This window comes from Trachypithecus francoisi, unplaced genomic scaffold (genome assembly GCF_009764315.1).
Source record: "Trachypithecus francoisi isolate TF-2019V2 unplaced genomic scaffold, Tfra_2.0 Lachesis_group1, whole genome shotgun sequence".
Lineage (NCBI taxonomy): Eukaryota > Metazoa > Chordata > Mammalia > Primates > Cercopithecidae > Trachypithecus > Trachypithecus francoisi.
The window spans coordinates 82,560,516-82,587,026 of NW_022681454.1; the positions used below are offsets into that span (position 1 = coordinate 82,560,516).

The 26,511-nt window shown below is 35.7% G+C and overlaps 1 protein-coding gene and 1 pseudogene across 8 annotated transcripts in view; both read left to right on the plus strand.

The window, feature by feature from the left end:
* The window catches only part of FRYL (FRY like transcription coactivator), a 297,483-nt gene that overhangs the window by 192,330 nt on the left and 78,642 nt on the right, over nucleotides 1-26,511 (plus strand). For 7 of the 8 annotated variants that reach the window (XM_033214725.1, XM_033214724.1, XM_033214728.1 and 4 more), the window contains 11 exons: nucleotides 704-836; nucleotides 3,859-3,966; nucleotides 9,575-9,812; nucleotides 10,697-10,882; nucleotides 11,372-11,458; nucleotides 13,097-13,365; nucleotides 16,417-16,609; nucleotides 17,401-17,525; nucleotides 19,179-19,236; nucleotides 21,456-21,547; nucleotides 24,959-25,131. In XM_033214725.1, coding sequence (XP_033070616.1) covers nucleotides 704-836; nucleotides 3,859-3,966; nucleotides 9,575-9,812; nucleotides 10,697-10,882; nucleotides 11,372-11,458; nucleotides 13,097-13,365; nucleotides 16,417-16,609; nucleotides 17,401-17,525; nucleotides 19,179-19,236; nucleotides 21,456-21,547; nucleotides 24,959-25,131 — 1,662 coding nt within the window. The remainder of the gene's footprint in view (nucleotides 1-703; nucleotides 837-3,858; nucleotides 3,967-9,574; nucleotides 9,813-10,696; nucleotides 10,883-11,371; nucleotides 11,459-13,096; nucleotides 13,366-16,416; nucleotides 16,610-17,400; nucleotides 17,526-19,178; nucleotides 19,237-21,455; nucleotides 21,548-24,958; nucleotides 25,132-26,511) is intronic. The other variant, XM_033214726.1, reaches the window with a different exon arrangement.
* On the plus strand, nucleotides 18,088-18,157 carry LOC117086591 (annotated as a pseudogene).

A 26,511-nucleotide genomic window follows, 5' to 3' on the forward strand; every position in this document is an offset into this window, starting at 1 on the left:
AAATCTAAAATGTATATAAATTTGCCTAATACAGTTTTTCCAGTATATACAGCTGTACAAAATGAATACTTCTTTTATTTATTTACTTTTTTGAGATAGAGTCTCACTGTGTTGCCCTGGCCAGAGGGCATTGGCACAATCTTGGCTCATTGTAAGCTCCACCTCCCAAGTACAAGTGATTCTCATGCCTCAGCCTCCCGAATAGCTGGGACCACAGGCGTGCACCGCCACACCTGGCTAATTTTTGTATTTTTAGTAGAGATGGAGTTTTGCCACATTGGCCAGGCTGGTCTTGAACTTCTGACCCCAAGTGATTTCACTCACCTCAACCTCTCAAAGTGCTGGGATTAGAGATGTGAGTCACTGCACTCAGCCCACAATGAATAAGTTTTTTTGATAATAGTCATGAGTCTTCATGTTAAGAGTTTTCCAGTTAAATCGTTATTTTATCACAGGATCCTATTCACTGCATTCTGTCCTTTCTTCAACTTAATTTTAGTCCTCTGCATAATTTTCACATAATTTCTCCAATTAGTCAAATATGCTGAAGCTGATCATCGGAGAAGAATATGTCACAGTTGAAACCCCTTTTGTGGCAACAGTAAGCTCATATCACTTAAAGATTATTAGGCTTTTACTATAGAAAGTAAGTATTCTTTATCTAATTTCAGATATTTTATAACTGTGAAGTTTTTTCCCCTAGGAATGTCAGTTTACTATCCTCAAGTAAGAAAAGCATTAGATAGCATCCTCAGACATTTGGACAAAGAAGTTGGGAGACCAATGTGTATGACCAGTGTGCAGATGTCTAATAAGGAGCCTGAAGACATGATTACGTATGTAGTAAATTATTTGCCTTCATTGCTATTTCAGTTTTTCTAAGACAGTACGGATGGTTCTTGCTTACCTGTCTCCTTACTTTGTCTTTGGAGTTCTTCCATGTTTCCATCTGCTGCAGTTTTCAATACAGTGATTCCTTCCATGCACTCAGTTTTATTCTTTAAAGTGCTGTCAAACTGGTATAGATAGCAAAACTCACTCTGGATCCCAGTCTGGTATGTTGTCAGTGACAAGGCCCTACACTTACTCCATGAGCAAAATATGAATCCTAGGTACCCCGGATGTATGTGGGCGTGATTGGTTTATTACGTCAAATAAATGCTTTTACTGCCAAAGCCCTAGTTAAAAAAAAAAAAAAAAAAATCCTGATAATCTGAATTCTGATTATTTTTGACTCCTAGGAACTAAGGGGTGATATAGAGAGGAATAACATAAGTAGTTTTTTTAGAAACAGTACCTCATCCCACCCCACCCCTAGGGCCTTGTCATTATTTGTCATCTCAGCATCTTTTTTTCTTGTTAGGGACTTCCTCCCCAGGAAACTGTATGTTATGGCAGTAACTTATTTTATTTGCTAGAAAACATCTACATATTCTCTGTGAGGGAGGAGATTCTTTTGGATATTAATGTTTGCATTATAGGTCTTAGAATACCAAATTTGATATTTAATCTCTAAATTTATTTAATATACAATTATTATGTACTACTATATGCTAATATCTCTGAGAGTTTCTTTAATGTTAATTTTTTGGCCAATGTTACTTCCTGTGGGAAATCTTGTTTTTCATCACAACCTCATTTAGTCAGTAAGTGTGCTTTCACCCAGTTCCTCTGATACCTATATAGCGTATTTCTTCTGTAACTCCATTAACTTTCTCTTCTATTTCAGTGTGCTTTAATTTAGAATCTTTGAGGTAGAGAGCACCCTCTCAGTGACTAGGAGAAAAACAAGATAGCAATAAAGATTTTATTACTTACACGTGGATGGGGGACACTGCACATGTGGAGGCCACACTCATGGAGGTCAGAAAGCTATGTAGAGAGAGAGAAAGAGGCCCATGGACTGATGACTTTTTTGGGTCAAGCGTGTTATCCACTTACCTAGGGGTAATTCTAATTGGTGGATTGAAAGCAAGCAGGCATGAGTTCAGGAGGTCATGCTGTGCCTGAGAGGTGGTCACTGCAGCACATCTGCATAGTCCATGTGGGGTACGCAGGTCAGTGGGGCCAGTCAAGTAGGCTGCATCTAGGTATCCATAGGGAGGTTATTACCAGGAAGAAGTTGTGTAAGACAGATAACTGAATCAACCACATTAAAGAACTGGGGGATGGAGTGGGGTGTAGAACTGGAAACTGTCTCAAGGGTGACTGCGCCCTTTTTCTGGTATGAGAAAATCAAACTTATATTTAAAATGGGTGCCAAAGCAACATAAAATTATAAGAACACACTACACAGTGATGTTACTTTTTCTTTCTTCGTGGTACTTCCTCTTTGTTAGCCAATACCCTCTTTTGATTATCTATTTTTGTAACATGTCATGTGAGTTATCCTGGGAGACCAGGAGGCAACACCATTGCACACTTTGCTGTCTGTGTATGAACTGAATAACAGATGCAGCCTGACCAATCACTGATAGCCTTGATGGAAATGACAGTGATTATGATGTGCAGTGTGCTTTATGGACCAAAGAGCCAAAGCAAAGTTTGTTTATGCCATTACTTAACATATGGTAACTTAAATTTCAACTGCCTTTTTGGGGACTGATATTATTTAACTGAAGTATGGTAAATGAAATTCTTGCATTTTGAAACCATGTAAAAAGAGGACTGACTATATGAAATCTCTAAAAGGATTAGTGAGTCCATTGCCACTATAACAAATACACAAGGCTGGGTGTGGTGACTCATGCCTGTAATCCCAGTAATTTGGGAGGCTGAGGCGGATGTATCACCTGAGGTCAGGAGTTCAAAACCAGCCTGACCAACATGGTGAAACCCCATCTCTACTAAAAATACAAAAAATTAGCTAGGCGTGGTGGCAGGTGGCTGTAATCCCAGCTACTCGGGAGGCTGAGGCAGGAGAATCGCCTGAACCCGGGAGGTGGAGGTTACAGTGAGCTGAGATCACACCATTATTGCACTCCAGCCTGGGGAACAAGAGTGAAACTGCATCTCAAAAAATAAAATAAAATTAAATTAAATTAAAATAAAATAAAATAAAACCCAGAACACTGAGAATATCCAAATTCTTTTCTACATAAGGATTATTTTATTAGGCCAACTGAAGAACAATTTAGATGAAAGAAAATTAAAAGGCCTCACCTTCAAATACAGACCAAAATAAAAACCAGTATATTGAGGTTAGACATTTAAAATAAATAAAATTATTGAATAACTAGAAGAAAATATAGTAAAATTAAATTGTATTAAACCTCTAGAGGTACCAGGATTTTCAAAAACCTGGCTTATTTTATTTCATAGAAATTTTAAGTATGTGTATTTATGTGTATATATCACATGCAAGACAAGGACAAACAATATAAACATATATGAGATGAATGTTTCTAAGACCTTTGTTAGTGGAGGATATTAAGTGAAAAATGATGTGGCTAATTTTATAGGCCCCCCAAAATAACCAGTATGTAGTTATTTAATGATATCAATGTTGTTATTTATTATTTTAATATTTATGGGAGGCTAAATATTAAATAATCTTAAATATTAATAAGATTAATTATAAATACTCTTTAACTATTTGTTATGTAATAATGGTTGTAATGCTTCTTGTCTAGTTACTGAAAACCTTTTTGTTTGCTGGTTTTCTTTTGAATTATTTCTGTATTATTTTGTCCATATATAGACTAATAATTATCTACAGGATTTATATGTATTTTTTTAATATTAAATACCTTAACCTTTGGGGGAGGGCTCCCACTTACTGTAGCTATTTTTCCAAGTTTGATTTCATTATCTAGCATCTGTATTATGTTTCTTATTAAATCCTGTTGTATTTTTCAGGGGGGAAAGAAAACCCAAGATTGATTTGTTTAGAACTTGTATTGCTGCGATTCCAAGGTTGATTCCTGACGGTATGAGCAGAACTGACCTCATTGAATTGTTAGCAAGGTAAATGAGGATTACTGTTTGCTATGTTAAGTTTTATGTCTTCTGCTCCTTTATATTTCTAATATACCTTTGTTACTGTTATCACTAAAAAGGCAATGATAAAGACATATCTAATCCTTTATCTGATTTACTTTCTAAATTTCCATTTTTGTCTTTTTCTGTTGTTATTAAACACATTTTCCTCACTAATTTTTAACTTCTCAAGTTCTTCTAGATTCCCCCCACAACTCCTATCTTTCAGTTCCCTATTTTTCCATCTAGTATTCTTTCCTGGGATTTCTGTAACACATTGTCCCTTAACATATGGGCATTATCAGTGTATGGTAATTCCCAGTTAGGCAATTAATTATTGTGTTTACTCTTACAGTCATTTCTTTAGTATCTCTGGTGGTAATTAGGTCTCATTTGTGCTTTTTCTCCCCCCATGGCAGAACTGTGGCATTCAAGTTTCTCTCTCTCTTCTTTTTTTTTTTTTTTCACATTTAACAAAATATTTATTTATTAAAATAAATACATTATTCAAAACTTAAATAAAAATAGTGTGTAGTTAGGATCTTAGTGTTTTCAAAGGCTATTTTATAAACATACAGATTATTCTTTTCTGATTTAGATATTAGATGGTGGTAATACTAGAAGATACAAATGATTAGTAAGTCAGTTTTCAAAATAGACATTTTTTCACTGTTGTCATAAATCTTCCTGATAAATAAGAGTGAATATAGATCACATACATTATTAGAAAATGTCAATAAAATTGAGCCAAAGAACAAATGAAATTCTAAGTGATTGGAACAAGAATAAAAGGAAATAGAATTGATTATCCATCAATCTTTCTTTTTCTGTTTTCTCCTTGAAAGGAAATGCTTTATAGGAGAAGAAGTTTCAGAATATATTTTTTATTTCCTTATGTATTAAGAAATGAAATTGCTGTCTTCTCACAGTTGTCTTTGACAGTAACTTGGAGAAGTCTGTTTTGTAGTAGGCTAAATTCTACGTTTTAGATCCAGGTATTTAATTTGACTAACTTCTTTTGGTATTATTTTCCCTTTTAAATGCTGAAATATTTTATTTAAAAAGGAATCATTGGAATTGTTTAACATTGCAACAATCTGCCTTGAGAACAACTTTTGATTGTATACATAATTTTATAATTATATCTATCTATCATTTGATTCACACCATAACTCTTTGAAACTGGCACCAAGATGTAATCTCTAAATTCTATTTTCACAATATCTGAAAGAGAGACAGAGATTACTTAATTTCCTCAAGGTAACCAAGTTTGTAAATAGTAGAGAGTTGGGACTTCAGATCTTTTCTTATCTGCTTTTGTTATTCAGAGGTATTGAATTCTCATTACCTCATTGAAGTTATGTATTTATTTATGTCAGAATGGAAGACCCTATATAACAACCCTTGCTTGGCAGGGAAATGGGGAGAAGCATGTGAACTGGATAACCTTTAAGTTTCCTTCTGATTTTCTGATTCTCTTTTTCTTTTTTTTTTCTTTTTTTATTTATTTATTTCTTTTTATTATACTTTAAGTTCTAGGGTACATGTGCATAACGTGCAGGTTTGTTACATATGTATACTTGTGCCATGTTGGTGTGCTGCACCCATCAACTTTATTGTGGCACTATTCACAATAGCAAAGACTTGGAATCAACCCAAATGTCCATCTGTGACAGACTGGATTAAGAAAATGTGGCACATATACACCATGGAATACTATGCAGCCATAAAAAAGGATGAGTTTGCGTCCTTTGTAGGGACATGGATGCAGCTGGAAACCATCATTCTTAGCAAACTATCACAAGAACAGAAAACCAAACACCGCATGTTCTCACTCATAGGTGGGAACTGAACAATGAGATCACTTGGACTCGGGAAGGGGAACATCACACACTGGGGCCTATCATGGGGAGGGGGGAGGGGGGAGGGATTGCATTGGGGAGTTATACATGATATAAATGATGAATTGATGGGTGCTGACGAGTTGATGGGTGCAGCACATCTCTCTCTCTTCTCTTAGGCATGTCATAGCTCTGTAAAATGAGTACATAACCTGACAACCAAACTTAAGTACTGGCTCCTGATTCTAAGTTGAGGCGATAGCCTGTTGAAAAACCGCTTTGCTGATGTAGTCAGGGATTCCCTGCATAAGAGATCAGCACATTTTTCTGTAAAGTACCAGATAGTATTTTAGGGTTTTGCAGATCATTATGATCTTTGTAATGGGTCCGATTACACAGTTTGATAGAAGTAAGACCTAGTGTTCAGTAGATCGGTACAGTGACTATAGTTTACAATAATCTGTTGTACATTTCAAAATAACTAGAAAAGAGTAAAGGTTTCTAACATAAAGAAAAGACAAGTATTTATGGTGATAGATACCCTCGTTACACTGATTTGATCTTTACAAATTATATGAATGCATTAAATTATCACATCTACCACAAAAGCATGTACAATTATTGGGTATCAGTAAAACAAGCAAACACATGCTCATCTCTGCCATTATAGTACAGAAGCAGCCATAGACAATAGAGTGTGCATGACTGCATTCCAATAAGCATCTGGCTGGATTTAGCCCTTGAGCCACAGTTTGCCAGCCCCTGTCCTAGATGGAAAAAAACAAATACAATGACTATAGCAGAGCAGCGATACTTGACTATGTTGAAAGGTGTTGACTTGTTGCTGGGCATTTATCACTTAGGTGTAAGTTAAATTCATAATAAATAAACAATTAATAGACTATTCCAGCAATCTTTCTCCACTTCCATAGCTTTTCACACACCCTGGCACTACCTTATCCTCAACTATTACCTGTTGTGATCAGAGATTTTATGTCTCCTGTGATGATTGTGAAAGAAATGGGTTACTTTGCATTATATAAATTTGTTCCGTTCCCACAGTCTCCTAATTTTTTTGTGAATTAGATTGTAGAGTTACAGAGTTCATGCCAGCATTGGAAATAAGAAACATTAATTATGTATAACACTATTCCTTGGGAGAGCAGTAAACAACTACTGTTCAGTTCTGCTCTTACTCCTCCTATTTCAACATAACTCATCTACATCTTTGTGGGTGTTGATCCACAAGAGTAGATCTCCCATCTTTTCCACCAAAATGAAACTGCAACTATGAGGGCCAGGGATGGGACAGTTTAGTAAAAGAGCAGACAGCTGAATAGTGAATGACAATTTGCTTTGCTGTTCACTTTGCTTCTTTCTCCTATGATATTTGTTTACTAATAGTTTACCTCAGTGGAAAGGAAGATCCCAGGATCTGTTCTATTCTCTCCTCTCTTCATATCATTTGGAATTATGCTGTCTAAATCTTACTTATTTTACCATAAAGGAAGCAAGCAAACAAAACAAAGATGCTTTGTTAATTTGCAGACCTGTATCCTGTCCCTAAGGAAAGTTAATTAATTCCCCTGCCTTTAATTAACCAAGCTTTATTGTTATTCTGCTCTGTACAATGAGCAGTTAAGTCACACATGTATACCCCGTATCACACAGATAGGAGTTTAAGATAGATATTTACATATTCATGGATTTAAGGAATGTTGAAATAACCTTTAAAGTCAGCATCATTGAGGACTGTCACTCTCTTCTCCCATATTGTATCTCTTGATGCCACTATTAGAGACAGAATACTGGGCTAGAGATGCTTAATTTGACCTGTTTATTTCTCATGTGCTGATGGAACTGCTGCTGCTTTGTTGCTTACTCCTCAGTCTGTCTAGCTATAATACATCTCGTTAGTCTCATTGTCAGTTGAAAGTTGGCTTAGTGATGACTAGAACTAAGTTCAGCAGGGTGAATACTTATATCTCCTTTCTCCTAAACCGCACAACTTTCTACCTCTGTCGTGGATAACTCCATTTTTCCAGCTTCCCAAGCATGTAATTGTATGTTTAATATTACGTACTTACCTTATTCATTCAGACTATTTCTAATTCTGATACATCTGTCTTTGTAGTCAATTACTAACATAATTCTCTTCAGACCCAAATCAAAAACTCTTTATTCATATAATATTATTATATAATGGTGGCTCCCACTACTGTAGACATTTTTTTTTTTTTTCTTTGAGACGGCGTCTCGCTCTGTCGCCCAGGCTGGAGTGCAGTGGCCAGATCTCAGCTCAGTGCAAGCTCCGCCTCCCGGGTTCCCGCCATTCTCCTGCCTCAGCCTCCCGAGTAGCTGGGGCTATAGGCGCCCGCCACCTCACCCGGCTAGTTTTTGTGTATTTTTTAGTAGAGACGGGATTTCACCGTGTTAGCCAGGATGGTCTCGATCTCCTGACCTCGTGATCTGCCCGTCTCGGCCTCCCAAAGTGCTGGGATTACAGGCTTGAGCCACCGCGCCCGGCCGACATTTTTTTTTTTAATTTCTTGTTTATCATTCTCTTTTATGTTCTGGTAAACTTCTGTAACTAAAATTATATTCAAAGCCCCATTTTGATGTATTTAAAAGCAAATTGTATATAGCGTCTCCTAATTTGTTTAAACTCTCTTTAGGACCTTATGTGCTGAGTCAACACATTTTTCCCTTCTTTTTTTTTTTTTTTTTTGTGAGATAGTGTTTTGCTCTGTTGCCCAGGCTGGAGTGCAGTGGTGCAATCTTGGCTCACTGCAACCTCTGCCTTCCGGGTTCAAGTGATCCACCCGCCCTGGCCTCCCACAGTACTGGGATTATAGGTGTGAGTCACTGAGCCTAGCCTTATTTTTTTTTCTAGGCATGTACCATTTATGATATTACTCCTAAATTTACTCTCATTCTTACCTTCAATAAGTATTCTATTACATTGATTCCATCTTCATTTGTTGTATATTCTTCTTCACAATCAGCCATCTTATATTTAACTGTAACTTCAGTGCATATAAAGAATGATTGAGCAGTGGCTCATGCCTGTAATCCCAGCACTCTGGGAGGCTGAGGCAGGCAGATCATGAGGTCAGGAGATCCACACCATCCTGGCTAACACAGTGAAACTTCATCTCTACTAAAAATGCAAAAAATTAGCTGGGTGTGGTGGCGGGCACTTGTATTCCCAGCTACTTGGGAGGCTGAGGCAGGAGAATGATGTGAACCCAGGAGACAGTGCTTGCAGTGAGCTGAGATCACACCACTGCACTCCAGCCTGGGTGACAGAACGAGACTCCGTCTCAAAAAAAAAAAAAAAATGATTGAGATAAATCGTGTCCTTACCAGTGATAGCAAAGATTAAATAAATGTGAAGATAGTGCTAAGATATCATATGATTAGATACAATTTTTGATTGATTATAGGATAACAATACAGTGTTTTAAGGATTAAAGGATTTTAAATGGAATTCTAATGTCATTTGTATCAAACTTATTCAGATTATAGTAAAAACACCAATAATAGGAATAGATTCATATGTGAATTTAAACAAATGAGATTATAAGCTAGCATAAAGTTAAATATAGCATGAAAAAGTGAACATTGGTTGTTATCTTCATATTTCTTACAAAACAACTAGAGGACATATATTTTAATGTCATAGTTTTAAGTTTTAGATGATAAAACTAATTGAAAGGTATTGAAGTTTGCTAATGGAATTTTGTTCTTGGTAGGCTCACAATTCATATGGATGAAGAACTGCGTGCTCTGGCTTTCAATACTCTGCAGGCACTAATGCTTGATTTTCCAGATTGGCGGGAGGATGTTCTTTCAGGATTTGTTTATTTTATTGTTCGTGAAGTGACTGATGTCCATCCCACGCTTCTTGATAATGCCGTAAAGATGTTGGTACAATTAATAAATCAGTGGAAACAAGCAGCCCAAATGCATATTAAAAACCAGGACACTCAGGTACCAGATTCTTTTCTCTTGTCCCTTTGTATGTGGTCAGTGCTAAATGACCAATAATGGTTTTAATACAGATTTACTTTATCAAACACTATTATTAGTTCTCTTCACTCTCAATGTGTTCCTAATCCCTTAAACTGAACTTACCCATGGTTCATGTAGTAAATATATAGTGTTTATACATCTAACTTTTCTAATCTTCTTCTTTGGGTAACAATTAGTTTTTAATGAGCATAGAAATTAGAGATAATTCCAGCTCACTTTTAGGTTGTTTCCAATATATTTAAAGCCAATACAATAAATTTTTGGTAGTCTTCCATTTGGGTCATTTGATTGTTTTATCCATGTCACCAGTCCCTGTTTCACATAAGACGGTAACTGTGCTCCTTAACCATAAAAGATGCTCAAATCATTGATTTATGATAATGTATAAATCATAGAACCTTGAAATTTTAGACCCAAGCCATTTAAGTTAAACTAGCTTCTCAACCTTTAATGAGCATACAAATCAGCAGGGCCCTAAGAAAGAGTTTCTTAGAAGCTCTCAGGTGTTGCCAGGCTGCTGGTCCACACTCCGAGTGTGAAAGATGTACTACAATCCCCTCATTTCCCACATAGAAATTAGATGAAGACCGATTATCAGTTCCAAGGTTACAAAATAGAGAATGATAGAAGTTAGGTACAGAATTCATATTTAGACTGCCAGTGAAATGCTTTTTTCACTGTGCACACTACTCTATTTTTATAAATTATATACTATTTAAGTTGCTTGAGCCAAGGCAGACCTGTAGTCATAATCACTATGATTTGCTTTATTCTTTAATTGTTTTTCTGGAATGTCTGTACATACATATTTTTTATTTTATTTTTAACTTCTGTTTTTCAAGCATGGTGTAGCTAATGGAGCTTCTCATCCCCTTCCTCTGGAAAGGAGCCCATATTCCAACGTATTCCATGTGGTCGAAGGCTTTGCACTTGTCATTCTCTGTAGCAGTCGACCTGCCACTAGGAAACTAGCCGTCAGTGTCCTTAGAGAAATACGGGCTTTATTTGCACTTTTGGAAATACCTAAGGTAAGATTTAGGTATTTCATTCAGTTATCTAATGAAAGTACTTAAAAACCATCTCTTTGTCTGTCCTTATCCCATATAGGTAGGTTACTACCATGGGTCTAAACTAACTTACTGTTCTCAATTGGGAGGCCGAGGCAGGCAGATCACAGGTCAGGAGATGGAGACCATCCTGGCTAACACAGTGAAATCCCATCTCTACTAAAAATACAAAAAAAAAAAAAAAAAATTAGCCAGGTGTGGTGGTGGGTGCCTGTAGTCCCAGCTATTCAGGAGGCTGAGGCAGGAGAATGGCGTGAACCCGGGAGGCGGAGTTTGCAGTGAGCCGAGATCGTGCCATTGCACTCCATCCTGGGTGACAGAGTGAGACTCTGTCTCAAAATAAATAAATAAATAAAATAGCACTGAAGTGAATTTTTAGTGTTTAATTGGGTTTGGCTACTTTGCTTAAACATTCCTAATTTTTTTAGACATATGATGTCTTTTTTACAGGGTGATGATGAATTAGCCATAGATGTGATGGACAGGCTAAGCCCATCCATTCTTGAGAGCTTCATACATCTCACTGGGGCTGATCAGGTAACTATAGTGACTTCATTCTACCCAGTCTTGTTTTGAGACTTAAGACAGACACACATATGTATACATGTATACATGCATACATAAAAGAACTTCCTTAACAAACGTAAGGTTTTTGAAAGTATTTTTGAAAATTAGAAAATGCTTAAGAATAGTACTTAAAAAGTGATATTCATTTATACTTGGTTAAGTACTCTTCCACATAGAAATAAAAATAATTTTATGTTTGTAAAATTATAATCCTTCCAATCTAAGAAGTTTCTGTTAAATTGAATCTTACTTTATGCTACTGTTTGCTGTTCATTATGGCGTATAAGATTCTTGAGATAGAAATACTTGTTAAAATGCTATGGGAAAAAAAATAGTGATACTCAAAGCAAAAACTTATACCCTGCTTTTTTGGCAGCTATTTTTTGTGTATCACATGAGTTTAAGTATAGTGGGTTAAGTACATAGTGTTTTATACCAATGTCATATGTAATTTGACTCATTAAAATGGAGAGAAACACTTTGTCCACAAACACATTACTAAGAAAGTTTATGCAAACTTTCTTACTTGGTCTTCACGGGGTAAAAGGTCATATATTAAGATTCCAAAGTTGATGTAAGAATAGCTATAAAACCTTACTATTTAAAAATTATTTCCTCCTATTTTAGAATACATGGACAAGAGGTTAATGCATAACATTAAGAGCTTTCTGCATAACACCTGATTCTTATAATTCATACATTTTATGTAGCCAAGGGAGGTAATAAGATTTTATAAGCCTAGGAGATTATTAGAAATCTGTACAGTTCCCCCCCATGACGCTACCATGATGCTAAACTTTTTAAAAATTAAATTTTTAATTTTTATTTATTTTTAAATAGACATAATTGTACATATTTATGTGGTGCAATTTGATGTTTCGATACATGTCTATGTTGTATAATGACCCAATCAGGCTAGTTAGTGTATCCATCATCTCATGTGTTTATCATTTATTTGTGGTAAGAACCTTTAAAAGCCTCTCTTCTGGTTATTTTATGAAAGGATCTATGCAATTCAAAACATTTTGTTTTAGATATTAACTATAAATTATGAATTATTCCAAAAAGAGAGTAATGGATTACTTGTTTCTAGTGCCTAAAGCAGTGCTTGATATACTTTTCTTTGAACATAAATGTTTATCTCTTTAGTGGAAGAGTTCAAATATTGAACAAGTATTTAAGAATATATACCTCTGGAGAAGAGCTCATTTTTGAGTCTGTTCCACACATACAAAGACACAGGTCAACATGAAAGTTAATGGTTCACTTTTTAGTTAGAGAACTAAAAAGCAGCTTTTGCTATACCATGAAATTTGGATATTTATTTAAGAATTACTTAAATAGTGGTCCTTAACGTACTTGGTTTATAGATCCTTTTGAGAACAATGAAAACAGTGGAATCCCTCTCCCAAAAAAAGACATGAATGCACATACACAAACTTTACATGCAGTTTCAGAAATTCTCTACTCCCCTCAACCTACCATGGACTTTATATTATCTTGTTTTGGAAACTACTAATAGACCACTTTCAGTTTAAAGCAATTTATATGGTAAAATTTTCAAAGTTATTGAAATGTGTAATAATCCATTTTTTCCTCTCCATATAGACTACTTTGCTGTATTGCCCTAGCTCGATAGATTTACAAACATTAGCAGAATGGAACTCTTCTCCCATTAGCCACCAGTTTGATGTGATTAGTCCATCACACATATGGATATTTGCACATGTGACCCAAGGCCAAGACCCATGGATTATAAGTCTCTCCAGTTTTTTAAAGCAAGAAAATCTTCCTAAACACTGCTCTACAGCTGTGAGCTATGCTTGGATGTTTGCATACACAAGACTTCAGTTGTTGTCCCCTCAGGTCGATATAAAGTAAGTTATTTTCCTAGTGTAAATTTAAAAATATATAGACTGTCAGCTTTCGTATGTATTTATTTGAAAAATACAAAAGTATTACAGATTGGAAGGCCCATAAATAATATGTGATACTGTATTGATGTCTTAAGGAGGGAGAAGAATATTGTCAAGGACATAGTCTCATAACTTCTTCATCCTTTTCATGTAATACAGTCTCACCAAATTTTAATTGTTTACTTAATAACACTGTACTTGGTACATAGTTGTGTCCGTTGAATCTCTGTTAAGGGAAAAAAATTAGGAAAGGATCTGAAGATGAGTATGGATGTAGATACAGAAGTTTGTAGATAAAGGGTGAGAAGCAGAGTGAAACTCAGCTCAGTGGCCTTACTTTTCCTGATGACAGTATAAGGAAGGCCACCTTCTGGTGGGGAGTGGTAATACACTGAGTAGTGGATGTGAGGATGTTGGTAAAGATTTGGAGTAACTGATTGTGAAATGGAGAGTTGACTAAGGTCATTATAAATTTCAGGTAATTTTTTTTTTTTCTCTTAAATAAAGAGGAGAATTTTTGAATCTGGGTTTGGGTTCCTGATTTCCCCTTACATAGAGCACATTGAATGGAATGAGTACTCTCAGCATATAACTTGCCCATGCAAACCCAGCATCTGGATTGACCTATCACTTGAGGCCTACATTAAAGGCTCTTCAAATCTGACTTCATTCACTCTGTACTTTTTTTCTTACTTTCTATCAATACCTTCAATGTTGGAAGCAAATTATCCCCTCAAAGTTCATTACATGTGGTTGAGTTTCCATTTTGTGAGCTTTTGTTCACATGAGCATAGGATACCTTTTTTTTTTAAATTTTTGCGTATCTATGTCTGATACAGTTCAAATTCTATCTTATTTTTTAAAATCTCTTAAACTTCCTACCCAGAGTAGTCATTCTTACTTTTGGATTTGAATATATATACAATTAGTAGAAATACTTCTATTAGTATTTCTACTAATTGTATATATATGGTCTCAGGTATTGTGTATTGGATTTCTGTTTTGTTTTGTGTTGTTTTTCTTTCTTTTTTTTCTTTTTTTAAAGGGACAGGGTCTCGCTCTGTCGCTTAGGCTGGAATGCAGAGGTGTAATCATAGCTGATTGCAATCTCAAACTTCTGGGCTCAAGCAATCCTCCCACTTCAGCCTCCCAAAGTGCTGGGATTACAGTTGTGAGCCACCACACCTGGTCTAGTTGTTACTTTTTTAATAAAGATTGACATTTGCCACCTTGCATACCATTTATGACCTTAAGTAGCCTTCTCTAATTACCATATTTTAAATTATAACTCCATCTCCTAGCAGCATTCTTTTTTTTTTTTTTTTTTTTTTTTTTTTGAGGCGGAGTCTCGCTCTGTCGCCCAGGCTGGAGTGCAGTGGCCGGATCTCAGCTCACTGCAAGCTCCGCCTCCCGGGTTTACGCCATTCTCCTGCCTCAGCCTCCGGAGTAGCTGGGACTACAGGCGCCCGCCACGTCGCCCGGCTAGTTTTTTTGTATTTTTAGTAGAGACAGGGTTTCACCGTGTTCGCCAGGATGGTCTCGATCTCCTGACCTCGTGATCCGCCCGTCTCGGCCTCCCAAAGTGCTGGGATTACAGGCTTGAGCCACCGCGCCCGGCTGCAGCATTCTTTATCTCCCCTTTCTGCTCTATTTTTCTTCATCAAACTTAGCACCATCTGACATTGTTTTATTTATTTCTTTATTGTATGTCTCCCATAGCCCACATGGGGGCAGTGATATTTTTGACAGTTTTTTTAAACTGATATGTTACCATACCTAGTATGTTAACATACTAGGACATTGTTCTATGATACTCTTACTGAATTAATGAAGTGGTGTGTTTGCATTACTTACCTTAGCATATTACAAAACTTGTTGAAGGCAAGGATTATATATTTGTATTTTTCCTCTTTCGCTTTGCTTTCAGTCCTTAATTCTTACATAATTTTGGTATTTGGAAAGATTTATGGAATTGTTTCAAAATATTTTATTGGTGTAACCTTTCAAGAGAGAAATTTGGCAGAAACCTTGAAAATATGTATCTTCTTTGACTCTGTGATTTCATTTTCAAGAATTACCTAAGAAAATAATTAACCATATATTCAAATGTATACTATTGTGTATAATGGGGAAAAATTGCTATTAGCTAAAATGTCAAACAACAAATGTTTGGTTATATAAAATATGATACTTTATATTGATATAGCATATGATACATCAAAATAATGTCACAGAATATTAATTTACATAGGTGAAAAATACATAAGTCTAAAAAGTTGATACAAAATAAAATAAACATTTATTTTGTATAAATTAAAAGAGATGTATTCATGCATTTACGTTCATGTATGTGAATTAAAGATATGTAGAATATGCAGTGTTTATTTTCATGTGGGATTAAAGATGATTTTGATTTTTGTTTTATTTTCTTTCTACATTGAGGATGCATAATAAGTTATAAAATACAGCCCAATAAAATATTAACTTTTATCACAGGAATAATAATGTTAAAATGACCTGCTAATATATTTTAATTTTTAATCCAGTACTTTATTCATTGATATCAGTCCACAAAAACAGTACTAGTAATAAAAACCTTATGCTAACCATCTCTCTAATTAGCATTAGGCCAGGAATGGTGGCTCACCCCTGTAATCCCAGCACCAGCACTTTGGAAAGCCGAGGCAGGTGGATCATCTGAGCTCAGGAGTTAGAGACTATCCTGGGCAACATGACGAAACCTCATCTCTACCAAAAATACAAAAAATTTGCTGGGCGTGGTGGCACACACCTGTAGTCCTAGCTACTTTGGAGGCTGAGGTGGGAGGGTCACTTGAGCCTGAGAGGTGGAGATTGCAGTGAGCCAAGATTGTGCTGCTTGCACTCCGGCCTGGGTGACAGAGAAAGACTCTCTCAAAAAAAGAAAGAAAGAAATACAGCATTAGTTAAAATAAACTTTTAAAAACATGTTGTGTTATTCGTATCTGCCCATTTTTCTTTTTTTTTCCTTAGTAGCCCCATCAATGCTAAGAAAGTAAATACCGCCACAAGCAGTGACTCATACATTGGCCTGTGGAGAAACTATCTGATCCTTTGCTGCAGTGCAGCAACATCGTCATCTTCCACATCTGCAGGTTCTGTGAGATGCTCTCCTCCTGAGACGCTGGCGTCTACCCCAGATAGCGGCTATAGCATTGATTCCAAAGTAAGTTTCTCAGATCCACTGTTGGATCTATGAAATCTGAATGGCCTCATAAAAATAAGATTTTAAAATTTCTTTTTATGGACAATAAAGTAACTCAGTTGAAAGTATATTACTTACTTGCAAAAAGGAAAATACCTCAAGAAAGCCCATCATTGTTTTTATGGATTCCTAGTTGGAATCAATAATACGTACATAGTTTTCCATTGGAAAGAAAGACCCATGCCCATTCAGTTTGTCATACTCATTATTTTAAAAGAAACTGTCATGTCTATTTTCCCATATTCCAGTTTTTGTACTTCTCACACTTCTCAGAACCCAAAAGGAATCATTTACATAATTAAATGCCTTTCTAGAATTTGCCTAAATCATGTAGTGATCTAAAGGGTACTGGATAGGAGCAGTGGTTTTGTTTTCATGAAAATGACAAAACTTAAAGACCAGAGTATCTGACTTTAACACTGATGACTATTTTAGAAGTCATTTTGTTTTCTTCATGTTCATGGATCGAAAGGTACAGAGTATCTGATGAAGGGAGTCAGCCTATTATATGATCGTGAGTGAGGGTAAGAAATTAGGAGCCCCAAGTTCTGTTAATGAAGTTACATTAAGCCACTGGACAAGTTATTTAACCTTTTAAATTATGTACACCGCAGGTGAAATTTGAGGTATCATTCATAGTAAAGTTTCACCTGTCCATTTATCCTTGACCTACGACTACTGAAATCTCAGATTATCTAATTGGACATAGTATCATTAGTGGCTGTTATAAATATAGTATTTTTTTTTTCCAGATTATTGGCATCCCATCCCCTTCATCCTTGTTTAAGCACATAGTTCCAATGATGCGCTCTGAGAGCATGGAAATCACAGAATCCCTTGTTCTAGGTCTTGGCAGGACCAACCCAGGAGCTTTTAGGTAACTATGTTCATACTTTTTTTTTTTTATGCACTAAAAGAATAAATGTGCTACTTAGAAGGTGTGGTAGGGTCAAGCAGAGTGCTTATTGGGATGGTCACATACCAGGCCTGACTTTCACCAATTAACTAGCCATGTAACATTTAGCAAGTCATTTATTGGAAGTTTTATTTCCTCATTTTGATTGAGCAGATTAAAACTTACCTATGTATTCTAGGAATAATGAAATGCTGTATAAATACTTAGTATTTTTCTACTATATTTATTTATGTAGTCATTCTTTTAATGTGTAATCTTGGTCTAGTAGTTAAAACTCCAGTTTTCCCCCTGCTTATCCAAGAGAATTAGAATATCTTTCAAAAACTATTTACATAGATGTTTGATATCATTCGTGATTTTTTTATATTAATGAAGCAAATTCTTCAGTTTTGCCTGAAGTTCTGCCTTGTTGTCTCCTGGGCATGGAATTTATTCTTTTGAGAATTTCCTCAATTAATGTGAGAATGGTATCTGATGTTTTGTCTCCAAGATAACCTGTACAACCAGGAAATAGGTTAATACTCTGGTTTATCTTCAGATTGTATAAATCTTTTGCCTTTTGCTAAAGTTTTCCATGGAAAGGAACATTTAAGTAAAAATAAGTAAAAAAGAATAGGTTAATAAATTGTAATATATCTATAGGTGTGGGATAGCATTTCTTATAAATGAAGTTTTGGAAAAACTTTCAGATTTTCCCCATCTTAAAGTAAGCACATTTTCAATTTAAAATCAAAATATAAATAAAGATAAATTTATCGTTTTTACAAAGTTCATACCCTTTGACCCGTTAATTTAATTTGTAAAATTAATCCTAAGGAGATAGAAAACAATGATAAATATACAAAGTTGTTCACAGAGGCAATATTTTTAGTAAGAGAAAATTAGATAAAATATAATGATTTATTAATAAATGAAAATGTCTAGGAAAATTATGGTACCCCACCCTATGTTTGAATATTGTGAATTAATTATTGGCATATAAAATTAACTATGTTAGTGTAAGAAAAGAAAAAAGGAGGCTGGGCACGATGGCTCGCACCTGTAATCCTAGCACTTTGGGAGGCTGAGGCGGGCAAATCACCTGAGGTCGGGAGTTTGAGACGAGCCTGACCAACATGGAGAAACCCCGTCTCTACTAAAAATACAAAAAATTAGCCAGACATAGTGGTGTATGCCTATAATCCCAGTTACTCGGGAGGCTGAGGCAGGAGAATCACTGGAATCCGGGAGGCGTAAGTGGCAGTGAGCCAAGATCACGCCATTGCACTCCAGCCTGGGCAACGAGAGCGAAAGTCTGTCTCAAAAAAATAAAAAAGGATACCATTTTATATAAAATAGTTTGAACTAAGTAAAACATATGTCGATTGCAAACTGATTGAATAAAGGTAGTATTCCCTCTATAAATTAAAATAAGGGGCCTATACCATTTTTCCTGGTTTCCAAATAATCTATAATATAATGTGTTATTTTATAAACAAAATAAAGCAATAGACATTGCATTTAAAACAGGATTCGAATTAACACTTGTCAGTTTACATCATATCTTTACATATTTACATGTGTCAGATTATATCTGTGTAGCTATTAATAGAATATGTACCATTTTTCTTCTAGGGAACTAATAGAGGAATTACATCCCATAATTAAAGAAGCACTTGAAAGAAGGCCAGAGGTGAGCTGTGTTCTGCAGCCTTCTATTAGTGAACATTTATTTTTCTGCCATATTTACATGTTATATCAAAAGTTAGAAATTAAGAAGATGATCTAGTGTATTCTTCTTTTTAAGATGCAGATACTTCCCCTCCCCCCAGAAGATCTTATGCAGAAACCCATTATATAAAATGAATGAACAATTGCTTTAACTTAAGTGAGGGCAGAAAATAGGGTCTAGGTTGGAGTTGGCAAACTTTTTCTGCAGATAAATATTTTCGGCTTTACAGGCCATACTGTCGCTACTCAACCCTGCCTTTGTAGCATGAAAGCGTTCATAGACTACATTAAAAAAAGGAGTGTGCCTGTTTTCCAGTAAAACCTTATTTGCAGTAACAGGTAGCCATGGGCCAGATTTGGCCCATGGGCTGTAGTTTCAGTTCTGAGCAACTTTCAGAAACTATAGGTCCAGTGGGACAGATGGTTGCATAACCTTAATTCTAGCAATTTATGACGCACTCAAATAAAATCATAGAGGAGGGATTCTAAGAACGACAGAGAGGAAAGCCTGGGACTCTGGTTGCAGGGTAAGGAAGGCATTATAGATGAAGTGCTGATATTTGAGATGAATTTTGAGGCATGTTTCCCAGTGGACAAGCAAGGGAAAGGTATTCTAGGTGAAGAACAGCATTTGCAAACTTTACAAAGAATTTTGAAATGGTACATTTTTCTGTATAATTATATTATGGGGGAAGTGATTGAATATTTGGCTGGATAGCAGGATGAGAAATATCTCATGAAAAACTACTAGTTTTAGCTTTAACCAGTAGACCAGTAGTTCCTATGCCTGTGGCATCTGAGAATCACCTGGGGAGCTTGCTAAAAATTTTAGACTCCTGGGCCTATTGAATGAGAATCCCTGGAATAGGGTCCAGAAGTCTATTTTTGTAAAGCATCTTAGATGAGTCTGCTGTAGAACATTGTTTAGGAATCAGTGCTGTTAATGTTGGGGATCCCCTGAGGAATTTAAGCAGGAGAGGGAGATGGTGATAATCCCTGCAGTTTAGGAACTTTGAAACATCATCTGCAATTCCTCACTCTCCTTTAATTCAGCACTGTAGGGTCATGATAGTATTCCCATTTTGTCATTGATTTGATTTTTGTTTCAGAATGATCAGTTTGGTTACAGTGCTTGATGACTTATTAGAGAAATGTAAGCTTGAAACAAAATGAAATAGCAGTATTTATTTTTCTGAATTTCAGAAGGAAAGCTGTTAAACACATACAGTGATGTGCCTTGAATATGAGTTATAGTTTAAGAGCTTTAGACTCACACTGTTTCTGTGAAGACAAAGTGAAAACAGGCCAACCAAACTGCAAAAACGAGTTGCAGTAATCTTCAAAGACTGATAAGAAATCATCCTGTTCCAAATGAATTGCTGTCAACTCTAGAAAGAGCCCAGTGAAAAGTAAATGTAATTGATTAGTCATTAGTAAAATGTCATGCACCTGGAAGGAAGAAAAATTGGGTCATGGACAAGAAAATGAAAGACTAGTAAATATGTTTTTAATTGCTCTGTAATTTGAAAATTACATCACAAATGAAATAATGAGCTATTATTAGTAGAAGGTGATATAGGTGATCGATATCTCTTACATGACTTTCTGCTAGAAGCAGAATCAAGTTGAAATGTTACAACTATTGTTCTAGGCATTATTCTAGTTCTTTGGACCTAATAATACAAACGTATTTATTCATATCGTAATGAGTAAGGGAGGTTTTCTCATATTTGTTTATTTTTTTGTGCCAAAATTAATCGTTGTGTAGAAAACTGCAGCATGAGCAAAATCTTAAGTTCTCTTTAGGATTGTTTTCCCTACACTTATGTCATATTTTTGGAGGGTATTAGGGATTCTTTATTAGTCCATGATAACAGTTTACTAATTACTTCGATTCTAAAACTATCTGATTAGCAAATAACCTAAAAATGTAGTATTTTACTTCCCCTGACACACAGGGGTTGTCACCATGTAAGATGTCACGTGACTTTATTTGACTCATTCATTTCAAACTGTTCACACATATCTCTTTGAGGCAGTAGCTGCCAGAGTACCTACAGTCTACATTGTACAAGCAAAATAACTTCAGTGAGCCCAGAACCTCTCTTTGAGACATTCACATTATTCTTTCCAAGTTACACCCGCAAGATTTTAATTAATATGTTTGTATGTTTGGAATAGAATATGAAACGGCGCAGGCGTCGAGACATTTTACGAGTACAACTGGTACGAATATTTGAACTGCTGGCAGATGCTGGTGTCATTAGTCACAGGTCAGTATTGGATTCAGATTGTTAAAACTTTGGAATGATCCTAGAGAACGTAATCTCTTTTCACTCATGAAATGTATAAAAACAGAAAAGCACCATTGCAACAAGAAAACCTGTATGTATCACTATGAAAATTATTTAACAAATATTCGATACACTAACCAATAGCTAAAAATGTATTGAAAAATCTGCCACCAGAATTGGATTGCTTCTGGCAAAAAATGGATATGATGTTTCTATGATTTTGATATTTGTTGGAACCTAGTTATCTTGGCAAGTGGACGGTAGTAGCTTTTTCTTCACAGATTTTCCTGTTTTTTACCTCATTTTAAAGATTTTTTCTTCTGAGCTTGAAAAAATAATATATTCACAGGCTAAACATTATAAGGCTTACAAATATATTCCAATGAACTTGTTATCTATCCTGCCAGGAAAAATTATGAAATCTACAAATATAATTCATAACAGTTTTCCACCATTCACAGATAAAACCATGAAACCTGGAGATATTGCCGCAGTAAAGGCATCTTCACACTAAGCCTAGCCCCTTGAGGAAAATTCCATCAGCCGAATGTTGAAAAATAACTATTTCCTTAGGAGGATAATGGTGTTACCTGACCATTGAAGAAGAAAAATAGTAGATCTGACCATATCCAAAAAAGGTCACTGAAAATATATCTTAAGGGAAAAAAAAAAAAAAAATGGACCAGGTGCAGTGGCTTACACCTGTAATACCAGCATTTTGGGAGGCTGAGACGGGTGGATTGCTTGAGCCCAGGGGGTGGAGACCAGCCTAAGCAACATAGCAAAATCCCATCTCTATAAAAAAATGCAAACAATCAGCCAGGAATAGTGGCAGACACCAATAGTCCCAGATACCTGGAAGGCTGAGGTGGAAGGATCACCTGAGCCCAAGACATTGAGGTTGCAGTGAGCCTTGACCATGCCACTGCACTTCCGACTGGGAAAAGAATGAGACTCTGTCTTGAAACAAAAGGGAGAAAAAGAAATATTAATAATACAACAAGTGTAGTAACTATGATAACTGCATGGCATTATTCCTTTAGCATTTCTCCCGATTATTTATTTTACCTAACACCTTTCATATGTAGCATTGAATGCTTTTGACAAATGCTTTCAAAATAGATTTTTAATCAGAATATTTAAACCATTGATTTACTTTTCTTTCCTAGTAAAAAGCAAATAAAGAAATATTGGCCAGGTGCAGTGGCTCACACCTGTAATCCCAGCACTTTGGGAGGCCGAGGAGGGCAGATCACCTGAGGTCAGGACTTCGAGACCATCCTGGCCAACACGGTGAAACCCCATCTCTACTAAAAATACAAAAATTAGCTGGGCATGGTGGTGCGTGCCTGTAGTCTCAGCTACTCGGGAGGCTAAGGCAGGAGAATCGTTCAAAACCAGGAGGCAGAGGTTACTGTGAGCCAAGATAAGCCATTGCACTCCAGCCTGGGTGAGAAGAGCGAAACTCTGTATCAAAAAAAAAGAAAAGAAATACCATTCCCTTTTCTTTCCTTCACAAAAAATAAGAGTTAGGAAAAGTAAAATTGAAACTTGCCGGCTTGATGCAAAAAATTAACAACCTGATACACATCTGAATCTTTTTTTTTTGGTTGCTTTAATTGTAGCGTTAGTAGAAGAATCTTTAAATGGTTCTATTTTGGGGAATGTAAAATGTTGCTCTATTTAAAGTTAACTACCAAAAACTATATGACTATTAAGCAATAATGATCTTTGAACCCAGTTGTGTATTTTGTTTTGAAGTATTTTTAGAAAGAGTTATTGATAGAAAGTTATTGCTATTCTAGATTTTTAAATTTCCATGGCTAAGGAAAAAAATGAGTTCTGAATGCCAAGAAGACAGGGAACTTTGTTTTGTTCACCTAGTGGATTTCATGTGCCTGACACATAGGAGATAATGAATATTTGTTAGATTAATGAAGATTATATTCTGGTGCAGGTTGTAGTCCAGTAAATCAGTTTCCTGTCCACTAATAGGTCATGATCCAGAGCTTGAAAAACACTCATTTAAGGAATAAAGGAAAAAATTTGAAAAGCACCTGAAAAACACTTATTTAAGGAATAAAGGTCATACATTGATTCATTCAATACATATTTATTGTTGTAGACTGATACAGTTAATATACTATAGTATCATTGCAACTCCTAACTCTTGTTTTCATGGGTTTAGGATATTTATTCCAAAGTTACTCAATAACTATTAAAAAAAAAATTACCTTTAAAATAATACATATTAGAAGTACTTTTCAAACATAATAAGAAAAAGCTGACCTAAATAAATGCATATGTAATAGCTAATCATTTATATAGCACTTATTGTTTACTAGGCCTTTTCATATATAGCAGTTCATTTACATCCTTCTAAAACACTCTGAGGTAGATACGGGGTATATGCTTAATGATTGATGAAACAAGACAGGAATCCAGGACTTCTGACTCTAACCAAATACTCCCCTATCAGTCAGTCCGTGGTTTCCAGGCACAGACATAGATCCCTGCCTCAAAGAAAACCTCATTGCAGATATATTTTTCTTCCTTGAAACAGGCTCTTGCTCTGTCACTGAGGCAGGAGTGCAGTGACTAGATTACAAGGCTCAAACAATCCTCCCACCTTAGCCTCCTGAGTAGCTGGGACTACAGGCGTGCACCACCATGCCTGGCAAATTTTTGTGTATTTTGTAGAGACGGGGTTTCACCATGTTGCACAGGCTGGTGTCGATCTCTTGAACTCAGTGATCCACCCACCTTGGCTTCCCAAAGTGCTGGCACTACAGGTGTGAGCCACCGTACCTAGCGCATTGCAGATATTCTTAAAAGCAGTTCCATAGGTCTAGAAAGAGGTTTTGAAACCCAGTACTCTACCCTATTCTTACCAGAATTCTGTAAAACTTTTGCATCACTGATAATACCTATCCCAGAATCTTACTGAGAATAAGTGACTAATAGATATTTGATTATACTGAAGGCATAACATGAATAGACATGGCAGCTATGAATAAATAGAACTAGTCTTTCCTCTTTCTACTTTTCTAAACTGATCCTCCCCATTTCATATGCCTCCTGTCTCTTTGTTTAGAAATCTATGTGTTTCACAGAGAGGAAACAACATTTAGCACTGAGTTGATTTAAGTTAGATATGGAGTTGAATAATATAAATTGCAATAGCAGTTCCTAGATTAAGACACACCATCTATTTTCATATTAAAGTAAGCAAAATCATATTCATTTAATTTTCATATATTAAGTTGCATGCTACCATGAGCATGCAAAATTAACATGTATTATTCTCATTTTGAGTATTAAGAATGTTTTATTTAAATTATAATTTAAAGTCCCATTTGCTTCATCATTTGTTTTCTTCAATATTTTCAGTGCAAGTGGTGGCCTTGATAATGAAACACATTTTCTCAACAACACTTTATTGGAGTATGTAGATTTAACTAGACAACTCCTGGAAGCAGAAAATGAAAAAGACTCTGACACACTGAAGGATATACGATGCCATTTTAGTGCCTTAGTGGCGAATATTATTCAGAATGTTCCAGGTATTATTTTCAATTTCTTAAAGCATTACCGAGTATTAAGGAACCGTCATATTTTTTTCTTTCCTTGAGGTTTAATAATCTAAGTTGATAAAGTAACGTATGAACATACTGGAAAAATATGTCAGCATAACCAGGATGGCTGGAGTTTGTTTTCCCTTTGAATTATCGTCAGTGATTAGAAATAAAAAAGCAACCCAGCATGGAATTTCAATAATGATCAGGATACTGACACAAGAACCTAGAGAAATCAATAGAATAAGCTCTTTAGACAACCTTCTTTTAGATGCAATAAGCAGAGTGCAGTGTTTCAAATGATAATTGAGAATAAAATTAAGAAGATACTTTTGAATAATGGGAAAAGAATATAGGCCATAAATACAAAATGTAACAAGGATTCCATGTTATTGGTTTACCAGATATGTTCTAATTATTGAGTAGGTTCTATATTGACAGATACTGGTTTAGATACTAGGAAGATTAATATACACAATTACATTTTTAAAAGTTAAATTCTTGCCAACTGTAAGAAGTAATGTGACTCTAGCCTTTGGCATACAGTATAAATACAAATGTTTCTTTTTCTCTCTGAAAAATTAAAGTCACATTGTTGCTTTGAATAGTATATACAGACAGTTGATGCCTGAAGAACATGGGTTGTATTTTATAACAGGGTCATTAAGCACTTAATTACATATGTCAGTTTCAACTGTAGGAGCCTTGTTTTCATCTTTGAAAGGAAAATGATGCTGTCAAAGGAAAAGAGCATATTTTTTCCAAAATTTTCCGATCTGAAGCTCACTAATGTAAAGATGTGGTTTAGTCTATTACTAAACACTTTTTTACAACTTCCAAATTGGTTTATTGTGATACTGCTGAGTTTCTTCAAGAAGGATAGATATAGAGAAATTATATAGTAGAATTTCAAAATGGGGGAAAAAATCCTTGGAGATCATTTAAACCAGTGGTTTTCAAACTTGTTGTTTCTCAAAGCCCTGAGGTTCTCTGGTGCCATCAGCAGAAAGCAGCAGAATGTGGACGCTAGGCCTCAACTCCCCTTTTATCTGTTTTATGTATTGAGATTACATGTAAGCTTCCTTTAGCAGGAAAAGGCAGCTTTCCTGCTGAAAAAAAAAAAGTACAAAGTTTGAAAACATGTATCTCGTCCAAAGCCCTTACTTACCAGTGAACCAAGATACAGAGGTGTGTCTGTGTTAAAATCTTGGCCAGTCTCACCATATAGCCAGTGATAGCCCAGGGAGAAATGGGCTCCTGGCCCCACCTCTGTGCCAGCTTTCATGTGCCATTGAGCCTGCCATGGAATTTCTGCTTGCAGAGATGCTGTGTGTCATGTAATGCTGCCACAGGGTGACACAGACTGCA